Below are 11,827 nucleotides of genomic sequence, written 5' to 3' on the forward strand. Positions count from 1 at the left end.
AATGTTCATATAAGCGTTAATATTGACTTCTAAATTCTAGTTTTCTGATCATGTAGTTTATGTATAGTGGATAAAAGTATTTTCAATTGTCTGAAGTCTTATTCAACAACAACTTATGTTTTTTTTTTAATTTGAAATGATAGACCCCAACAATGATTAATTTTAATACTAACGTAATAATTGAGTTCTAAATTCTAGTTTTCTGAATATCTAGTTAATTTATGGTGGATAAATGTATTTTCAATTGTCTGAAGTCTTATTTAAAAACAACTTATGTTTTTTATTAAATTTGAAATGATGTACCCCAACAATGAATATGTTAATATCAACGTATTTATTGACTTCTAAATTCTAGTTTTGCGTACAACTAATCTATCTAAAGGTGAGTAATGTGTTTGCAATTGTCTGAAGTCTTATTCGTCAACAACTTATGTTTTTTTTTCAATTTGAAATGATATACCCCAACAATGAAAATGTTAATATCAATGTATTTATTGACTTCTAAATTCTAGTTTTTTGAACATCTAGTTAATTTATAATGGATAAATGTATTTGCAATTGTCTGAAGTCTTAATCAACAACAATTTATGTTTTTTTTTTTTAATTTGAAATGATGTACCCCAACAATGAATATGTTAATATCAACGTATTTATTGACTTCTAAATTCTAGTTTTGCGTACAACTAATCTATCTAAAGGTGAGTAATGTATTTGCAATTGTCTGAAGTCTTATTCAACAACAACTTATGTGTTTTTTTTATTTGAAATGATTTACCCCATCAATGAAAAATGTTAATACTAACGTAATAATTGATTCTAAATTCTAGTTTTTTGAACATCTAGTTAATTTATAATGGATAAATGTATTTGCAATTGTCTGAAGTCTTAATCAACAACAATTTATGTTTTTTTTTTTAATTTGAAATGATGTACCCCAACAATGAATATGTTAATATCAACGTATTTATTGACTTCTAAATTCTAGTTTTGCGTACAACTAATCTATCTACAGGTGAGTAATGTGTTTGCAACTGTCTGAAGTCTTATTCATCAACAAATTATGTTTTTTTTTTAATTTGAAATGATGTACCCCAACAATGAATAACGTTAATATTAACGTTATTATTGAGTTCTAAATTCTAGTTTTGGGTTCAACTAATCTATCTATAGGTGACTAATGTATTTGCAGTTGACTAAAGACTTATTCATCAACAAATTATGTTTTTTTTTAATTTGAAATGATGTACCCCAACAATGAATATGTTAATATCAACGTATTTATTGACTTCTAAATTCTAGTTTTGCGTACAACTAATCTATCTATAGGTGACTAATGTATTTGCAATTGACTAAAGTCTTATTCATCAACTTAATATGTTTTTTATAAATTTGAAATTATGTAACCCAAGACTAAAAAATGTTCATATAAGCGTTAATATTGAGTTCTAAATTCTAGTTTTCTGATCATGTAATTTATGTATAGTGGATAAATGTATTTTCAATTGTCTGCAGTCTTAGTCAACAACAACTTATGTTTTTTTTTAATTTGAAATGATAGACCCCAACAATGATTAATTTTAATACTAACGTAATAATTGAGTTCTAAATTCAAGTTTTCTGAATATCTAGTTAATTTATGGTGGATAAATGTATTTTCAATTGTCTGAAGTCTTATTTAAAAACAACTTATGTTTTTTATTAAATTTGAAATGATGTACCCCAACAATGAATATGTTAATATCAACGTATTTATTGACTTCTAAATTCTAGTTTTCTGATCATCTAGTTTATGTATAGAGGATAAATGTGTTTGCAATTGTCTGAAGTCTTATTCATCAACATATTATGTTTTTTTTTAATTTGAAATGATGTACTCCAACAATGAAAATGTTAATATCAACGTATTTATTGACTTCTAAATTCTAGTTTTTCGATCATCTAGTTTATGTATAGTGGATAAATGTGTTTGCAATTGTCTGAAGTCTTATTCGTCAACAACTTATGTTTTTTTTTCAATTTGAAATGATATACCCCAACAATGAAAATGTTAATATCAATGTATTTATTGACTTCTAAATTCTAGTTTTTTGAACATCTAGTTAATTTATAATGGATAAATGTATTTGCAATTGTCTGAAGTCTTATTCAACAACAACTTATGTTTTTTTTTTAATTTGAAATGATAGACCCCAACAATGATTAATTTTAATACTAACGTAATAATTGAGTTCTAAATTCTAGTTTTCTGAATATCTAGTTAATTTATGGTGGATAAATGTATTTTCAATTGTCTGAAGTCTTATTTAAAAACAACTTATGTTTTTTATTAAATTTGAAATGATGTACCCCAACAATGAATATGATAATATCAACGTATTTATTGACTTCTAAATTCTGGTTTTGCGTACAACTAATCTATCTATAGGTGACTAATGTATTTGCAATTGACTACAGTCTTATTCATCAACTTAATATGTTTTTTATAAATTTGAAATTATGTAACCCAAGACTAAAAAATGTTCATATAAGCGTTAATATTGACTTCTAAATTCTAGTTTTCTGATCATGTAGTTTATGTATAGTGGATAAAAGTATTTTCAATTGTCTGAAGTCTTATTCAACAACAACTTATGTTTTTTTTTTAATTTGAAATGATAGACCCCAACAATGATTAATTTTAATACTAACGTAATAATTGAGTTCTAAATTCTAGTTTTCTGAATATCTAGTTAATTTATGGTGGATAAATGTATTTTCAATTGTCTGAAGTCTTATTTAAAAACAACTTATGTTTTTTATTAAATTTGAAATGATGTACCCCAACAATGAATATGTTAATATCAACGTATTTATTGACTTCTAAATTCTAGTTTTGCGTACAACTAATCTATCTAAAGGTGAGTAATGTGTTTGCAATTGTCTGAAGTCTTATTCATCAACAAATTATGTTTTTTTTTTAATTTGAAATGATGTACCCCAACAATGAATAACGTTAATATTAACGTTATTATTGAGTTCTAAATTCTAGTTTTGGGTTCAACTAATCTATCTATAGGTGACTAATGTATTTGCAGTTGACTAAAGACTTATTCATCAACAAATTATGTTTTTTTTTAATTTGAAATGATGTACCCCAACAATGAATATGTTAATATCAACGTATTTATTGACTTCTAAATTCTAGTTTTGCGTACAACTAATCTATCTATAGGTGACTAATGTATTTGCAATTGACTAAAGTCTTATTCATCAACTTAATATGTTTTTTATAAATTTGAAATTATGTAACCCAAGACTAAAAAATGTTCATATAAGCGTTAATATTGAGTTCTAAATTCTAGTTTTCTGATCATGTAGTTTATGTATAGTAGATAAATGTATTTTCAATTGTCTGAAGTCTTATTCAACAACAACTTATGTTTTTTTTTTAATTTGAAATGACAGACCCCAACAATGATTAATTTTAATACTAACGTAATAATTGAGTTCAAAATTCTAGTTTTCTGAATATCTAGTTTATTTATGGTGGATAAATGTGTTTGCAATTGTCTGAAGTCTTATTCATCAACATATTATGTTTTTTTTTTAATTTGAAATGATGTACCCCAACAATGAATAACGTTAATATTTACGTAATTATTGAGTTCTAAATTCTAGTTTTGGGTTCAACTAATCTATCTATAGGTGATTAATGTATTTGCAATTGACTAAAGTCTTATTCATCAACTTAATATGTTTTTTATAAATTTGAAATTATGTAACCCAAGACTAAAAAATGTTCATATAAGCGTTAATATTGAGTTCTAAATTCTAGTTTTCTGATCATGTAGTTTATGTATAGTGGATAAATGTATTTTCAATTGTCTGCAGTCTTATTCAACAACAACTTATGTTTTTTTTTAATTTGAAATGATGTACCCCAACAATGAAAATGTTAATATCAACGTATTTATTGACTTCTAAATTCTAGTTTTCTGATCATCTAGTTTATGTATAGTGGATAAATGTGTTTGCAATTGTCTGAAGTCTTATTCATCAACATATTATGTTTTTTTTTAATTTGAAATGATGTACCCCAACAATGAATAACGTTAATATTAACGTAATAATTAAGTTCTAAATTCTAGTTTTGGGTTCAACTAATCTATCTATAGGTGACCAATGTATTTGCAATTGTCTGAAGTCTTATTCGTCAACAAATTATGTTTTTTTTTAATTTGAAATGATGTACTCCAACAATGAAAATGTTAATATCAACGTATTTATTGACTTCTAAATTCTAGTTTTTCGATCATCTAGTTTATGTATAGTGGATAAATGTGTTTGCAATTGTCTGAAGTCTTAATCAACAACAATTTATGTTTTTTTTTTTTAATTTGAAATGATGTACCCCAACAATGAATATGTTAATATCAACGTATTTATTGACTTCTAAATTCTAGTTTTGCGTACAACTAATCTATCTATAGGTGAGTAATGTATTTGCAATTGTCTGAAGTCTTATTCAACAACAACTTATGTGTTTTTTTTATTTGAAATGATTTACCCCATCAATGAAAAATGTTAATACTAACGTAATAATTGAGTTCTAAATTCTAGTTTTTTGAATATCTAGTTTATGTATAGTGGATAAATGTGTTTGCAATTGTCTGAAGTCTTATTCATCAACATATTATGTTTTTTTTTTAATTTGAAATGATGTACCCCAACAATGAATAACGTTAATATTAACGTTATTATTGAGTTCTAAATTCTAGTTTTCTGATCATGTAGTTTATGTATAGTAGATAAATGTATTTTCAATTGTCTGAAGTCTTATTCAACAACAACTTATGTTTTTTTTTTAATTTGAAATGACAGACCCCAACAATGATTAATTTTAATACTAACGTAATAATTGAGTTCAAAATTCTAGTTTTGCGTACAACTAATCTATCTATAGGTGACTAATGTATTTGCAATTGACTAAAGTCTTATTCATCAACTTAATATGTTTTTTATAAATTTGAAATTATGTAACCCAAGACTAAAAAATGTTCATATAAGCGTTAATATTGAGTTCTAAATTCTAGTTTTCTGATCATGTAATTTATGTATAGTGGATAAATGTATTTTCAATTGTCTGCAGTCTTAGTCAACAACAACTTATGTTTTTTTTTTAATTTGAAATGATAGACCCCAACAATGATTAATTTTAATACTAACGTAATAATTGAGTTCTAAATTCTAGTTTTCTGAATATCTAGTTAATTTATGGTGGATAAATGTATTTTCAATTGTCTGAAGTCTTATTTAAAAACAACTTATGTTTTTTATTAAATTTGAAATGATGTACCCCAACAATGAATATGTTAATATCAACGTATTTATTGACTTCTAAATTCTAGTTTTGCGTACAACTAATCTATCTATAGGTGAGTAATGTATTTGCAATTGACTAAAGTCTTATTCATCAACTTAATATGTTTTTTATAAATTTGAAATTATGTAACCCAAGACTAAAAAATGTTCATATAAGCGTTAATATTGAGTTCTAAATTCTAGTTTTCTGATCATGTAGTTTATGTATAGTGGATAAATGTATTTTCAATTGTCTGCAGTCTTATTCAACAACAACTTATGTTTTTTTTTAATTTGAAATGATGTACCCCAACAATGAAAATGTTAATATCAACGTATTTATTGACTTCTAAATTCTAGTTTTGCGTACAACTAATCTATCTAAAGGTGAGTAATGTATTTGCAATTGTCTGAAGTCTTATTCAACAACAACTTATGTGTTTTTTTTATTTGAAATGATTTACCCCATCAATGAAAAATGTTAATACTAACGTAATAATTGATTCTAAATTCTAGTTTTTTGAATATCTAGTTTATGCATAGTGGATAAATGTGTTTGCAATTGTCTGAAGTCTTATTCATCAACATATTATGTTTTTTTTTTAATTTGAAATGATGTACCCCAACAATGAATAACGTTAATATTAACGTTATTATTGAGTTCTAAATTCTAGTTTTGGGTTCAACTAATCTATCTATAGGTGACTAATGTATTTGCAATTGTCTGAAGTCTTATTCATCAACAAATTATGTTTTTTTTTTAATTTGAAATGATGTACCCCAACAATGAATAACGTTAATATTAACGTTATTATTGAGTTCTAAATTCTAGTTTTGGGTTCAACTAATCTATCTATAGGTGACTAATGTATTTGCAGTTGACTAAAGACTTATTCATCAACAAATTATGTTTTTTTTTAATTTGAAATGATGTACCCCAACAATGAATATGTTAATATCAACGTATTTATTGACTTCTAAATTCTAGTTTTGCGTACAACTAATCTATCTATAGGTGACTAATGTATTTGCAATTGTCTGAAGTCTTATTCAACAACAACTTATTTGTTTTTTTTATTTGAAATGATTTACCCCATCAATGAAAAATGTTAATACTAACGTAATAATTGATTCTAAATTCTAGTTTTTTGAATATCTAGTTTATGTATAGTGGATAAATGTGTTTGCAATTGTCTGAAGTCTTATTCATCAACATATTATGTTTTTTTTTTAATTTGAAATGATGTACCCCAACAATGATTAATTTTAATATTAACGTTATTATTGAGTTCTAAATTCTAGTTTTGGGTTCAACTAATCTATCTATAGGTGACTAATGTATTTGCAGTTGACTAAAGACTTAATCATCAACAAATTATGTTTTTTTTTAATTTGAAATGATGTACACCAACAATGAATATGTTAATATCAACGTATTTATTGACTTCTAAATTCTAGTTTTGCGTACAACTAATCTATCTATAGGTGACTAATGTATTTGCAATTGACTAAAGTCTTATTCATCAACTTAATATGTTTTTTATAAATTTGAAATTATGTAACCCAAGACTAAAAAATGTTCATATAAGCGTTAATATTGAGTTCTAAATTCTAGTTTTCTGATCATGTAGTTTATGTATAGTGGATAAATGTATTTTCAATTGTCTGCAGTCTTATTCAACAACAACTTATGTTTTTTTTTTAATTTGAAATGATGTACCCCAACAATGAAAATGTTAATATCAACGTATTTATTGACTTCTAAATTCTAGTTTTCTGATCATCTAGTTTATGTATAGTGGATAAATGTGTTTGCAATTTTCTGAAGTCTTATTCATCAACATATTATGTTTTTTTTTTTTAATTTGAAATGATGTACCCCAACAATGAATAACGTTAATATTTACGTAATTATTGAGTTCTAAATTCTAGTTTTGGGTTCAACTAATCTATCTATAGGTGACCAATGTATTTGCAATTGTCTGAAGTCTTATTCGTCAACAAATTATGTTTTTTTTTAATTTGAAATGATGTACTCCAACAATGAAAATGTTAATATCAACGTATATATTGACTTCTAAATTCTAGTTTTTCGATCATCTAGTTTATGTATAGTGGATAAATGTGTTTGCAATTGTCTGAAGTCTTATTCGTCAACAAATTATGTTTTTTTTTCAATTTGAAATGATATACCCCAACAATGAAAATGTTAATATCAACGTATTTATTGACTTCTAAATTCTAGTTTTTTGAACATCTAGTTAATTTATAATGGATAAATGTATTTGCAATTGTCTGAAGTCTTGATCAACAACAATTTATGTTTTTTTTTTTAATTTGAAATGATGTACCCCAACAATGAATATGTTAGTAGGTAGTATATGTAGGTTCTATCCCAGTTTTTACAATTACAGGGAGATTTAAAAACGGTTATCCACGACTTTCCCCCTTGAACGATCAGATTTGTGGGTGCTTACTACCCCAGTTTTTTACTGTTCCAGGGTGATTTAAAAATGGTTATCCACGACTTTCCCCCTTGGATGAACAGATTTTTGGCTGCTTTCTATCCCAGTTTACACTATTTAATTTTTCCAATTTAAATTTTACCCAAAAAAAAAAAAGATATTTACTCAGTTTCACAACAAGTGATTATTATTATTTTTTGCCCATACAAATATATTTACTGTTTCCAGTTTTTTACTGTTCCAGGGAGATTTAAAAACGTGTATCCACAACTTTCCCGCTTGGTCGATCAGATTTTTGGCTGCTTTCTATCCCAGTTTATACTGCTTAATTTTTTCAATTCAAATTTTACTCAGTTTCACAACAAGTGATTATTATTATTTTTTGGCCCATACAAATATATTTACTGTTTCCATTTTTATCTTACTTTTTAATTTTTTCATTATTTTAACTTATATACAAAAATAGTAATTAAATAACTTGTAGACTCATGGCCTAGTGGGCTAAGGCGTTGAGTGTAGTGTTTGATAAATTTAAATTTAGGGTAAGTATGTATGTTAATACTACACCCAGTGTCATAGTCCACTATACCATGGGTCTACATTTTTTTTGTTTTTTTTTTCATGTTTTTATTCATAAACTGTAATTTTTAATTTTATAATATATTATGTTTCAATTTTCGGGTTATTAGATTTTGTAATAACTGTTTATAATATGTTATATAATAACGCACAACTTAATCTGTATCAGTTTATTAGTAACCGTTGAATTGTGCGTTATTATTTACAATGGACTTATTAAAAGAAATTGAAAGAGACATTTCAGAAATGGGTATAATTCATCCATCACATTTTTGTTACAAGGAATTAGCTGAATTGTATACATTATTATCAAAATTAAAAAGCCACGCTATTAAATGTGGAACAGAAAAAAACAATAATCATTTTACTTTATGTGCGTGGTCAAATCAAAATTGTGATTGCGGACCTGATACATGTTTGTGCATTGTTATCAATTATCTGTTTACCGATTTGAAAAAAATATTGATCAATAAACAAAAATCATTAGTTAAATAATCACTTTTTAACTTTCATAATGTGATCAAACTGTTATCCAACACACTATATTTGACTTTTTTTGATTTTATTTTAGTTGTGTTTTTACAGTGTAGTAGTGTTGACTATGCTGTATTTTATTTATTTGTTAAGGTACTAATAATTTAATTAAAATTGGAACATATATTTCAATCGATAAAAATCAATCAATAGGTACGTCAACTCTGCCAAACATTGAAGGCACATAGAAGATTCACTATACTGAAATCCAAACCAAAATATTATCATCTTGAATTCAATAATTAAATCAATACTGCACACATCATGGACGCTGTAGTAGTCAAATCAATATTCAGCATACATCAACAGAATAAAAAAAAACATTTATATTGGATACCTAGTTGATCAACCTTTATCTGTTATTATTTTATTCATGTGTAACGTAACTAAACGATATCTAATACTAAATGTATTTCAATGGAATAAGTTTATATCTGATGATAGTTTTAATATAATTGTTTGTTCTTTATCCACTGTTCAACATTCAAAACGATTACATTTAGATAATAATTTTTATTATAAAATATGTGCAAAATCTGAATCAGTTAATTTACATCATAATAATAACAGAATCACATTATCCAGTGATAATTTAAATCGATTGAAATTATTGGAAACATGTATAAATGCAAATATCATAGAGTTATCAAATAAATTAGTGGCGTATCAGACTGTTTTCAATAATGCATGTATAATTATCAAGTATGATATTTTATATTTATCACCTGATTGTATTAGAAGTGATTTTATCAGTACATATATTAAAGATTATAATTTCAAAATGAATAACCTGAAGGATGAAGAAAAGTCATTTTTACTTGAATTACAACAAATCCATCACGAAACGTTTGCAGACATTATACTAAAGCCTGATATAACCAGCCAATAAAACCAAAATAATCATGATATACGACAAGCTTACTATTTAATAATTAGATTATACCTTCATAATAAACATTATTTATTTTGTCAAATGCATACCTTTATTTAATAATAAATGATAATAATATAATTAATATATTATATATTATAAATAATCTTAAATGTTAACTGGTTAAAATAAACCAAAATATTTTCCATAATATAATCATATTGTATAAATTATTGAATCAAATGTAAGCTTTCTAAAATAAAATTGAATACAAATATTTTAACCGTTTGGTAATAAATAAAAAATACACAAATATTAATGACGGGTTTCATTTAGTGAAACTATAATAATATAAACATATAGTTATTATTTATAAGATTCAATTTTTTTGTTGTTGTTACACATAAATTTATCCATTAATAAATCTTGCAAATTATTAAATGCCGATATTATTGTATTGTCAGCTTTATCTTTTTCGTTCAGCATAGTTTTTGCGTTGAACGTTGAGGTTTTCCATCTATTAAAACAAATTAATGATTGTATATTATAAATGCATATATTTTCATATTATCATAAATATTTTATCAAATAAACTAGATGACACAATTGTTGAGCAGTTAAATATTTTACATACTGTGTGAATATTATTAGTATCAACGACGAAACATCATCATACCTATATTCACAAAATTGCTTGGTTGTAAGCATCGTGCCTATTTAGGTTATAAAATAGTACTATGGCATGATATGTTTCCCCAATAATTTACAAATATTGTACTTAATTTTTTTTTTTCTTATTCATTTTAATGATACCTAGTGTAAATCTTAATATACTCTGTTTATACAAAATATTAATAGTTACCTGTCTTTTGACTCTACTTTTTCCATGTCCGATGTTTTGTATTTTTGAATAACCAAATAATCACTTGCTGTTTTGATTTCGGGTATTTTGATACAAAAATTTCCACCATCTGATTTTTTTACGCGTATGCAGTTTTCATTAACCATAGTTGTTAAACCATTATATTCTTGTTCCAGTTTTAATAAATGCGACTGAAACTAAAATCAATATTAAATTGATAAATATATTATTATTAAAATATGGAATATTTTACTTTCTGTTTTTTTGGTTTAGGTTTTATAACGGTTTCAGGTTTTTTAGAATTCTGCATTTGCTCATTTTTCCGATGATTATAAAGTTCCTAAATTTATATACCCATGTTTTTAACATATTGATGTGTAATGTAAGGAAATTAAGAAAAAAGTTTATGATATAATAATAATAATAATAATACCGGTGCACATACATCAATTTCTTCATCATCTGAATTTTGATCGCTTGTGTTGACCATTATTAATTTCTGTTTTTTTGGTTTAGCTTTCATAGTGATTTTGGGTTTTTTAGAATTCTGCATTTGCACATTTTTTCGATATGAATAATGATCCTAAATTTAAATGATTATGTTTTAAACTTATTGTTAATAAATGGTGTTAAATTAAAGTATATTAATAATATATTATAATTATTATAATAATGTACTTACATTGATTTCTTCATCGGCCGAATTTTGTACACTCATGTCAGACATTATTACTATGCACTCGTATTGCTTAAAATTAACTGATGAAATTCACATTAGGTCTCTTTATTTTATATAAATTAATATCTATGATATATAGTAATAGTCATGTCAATGCCTGTTACACATGGTGTTGGTAATAAATAAAAACTGATATACACATTGTTTTTAACGATAAACAGAGAAATTAAAAGATATTTGGCATTGACTAATGTGTGGAAAAGCAGATTATAAACTGTATGCCCAAAATCGTTTGATATATCCATCACTTATTCGCACTGCACTATTTTTATTTTTAGTATTTTGTACATCAATGATTATAATTAAAATTTGATCGCATTTTATGTTTACATTAAGATATAAGGTGCCGTGTTGGTAATAAATAAAAACTGATATACACATTGTTTTTAACGATTAACAGAGGAATTAAAAGATATTTGACATTGGCTAATGTGTGG

General features: G+C 25.1%; 1 protein-coding gene across 5 annotated transcripts; it reads right to left on the reverse strand.

Annotated features, from left to right (window-relative positions):
* Positions 1-9,852: 9,852 nt before the first annotated feature.
* Positions 9,853-11,576, reverse strand: LOC132953282 (uncharacterized). Of its 5 annotated transcripts, none has more exons than XM_061025802.1 (5): positions 11,334-11,549; positions 11,085-11,234; positions 10,905-10,991; positions 10,652-10,848; positions 9,854-10,306 (listed from the first exon to the last, which is right to left on the reverse strand). In XM_061025802.1, exons 1-5 carry the CDS (start codon positions 11,376-11,378, stop codon positions 10,156-10,158), a joined length of 630 nt encoding a protein of 209 aa, XP_060881785.1. In that variant the 5' UTR covers positions 11,379-11,549; the 3' UTR covers positions 9,854-10,155. The 5 variants fall into 5 exon arrangements, with proteins under 5 accessions (XP_060881787.1, XP_060881785.1, XP_060881788.1 ...); XM_061025803.1 differs by having other exon boundaries at positions 9,858-10,306; positions 11,097-11,234; XM_061025804.1 differs by lacking the exon at positions 10,905-10,991 and having other exon boundaries at positions 9,853-10,306.
* Positions 11,577-11,827: the final 251 nt, after the last annotated feature.

The sequence above is a fragment of the Metopolophium dirhodum genome, unplaced genomic scaffold (assembly GCF_019925205.1).
Source record: "Metopolophium dirhodum isolate CAU unplaced genomic scaffold, ASM1992520v1 scaffold1, whole genome shotgun sequence".
Classification (NCBI taxonomy): Eukaryota; Metazoa; Arthropoda; class Insecta; order Hemiptera; family Aphididae; genus Metopolophium; species Metopolophium dirhodum.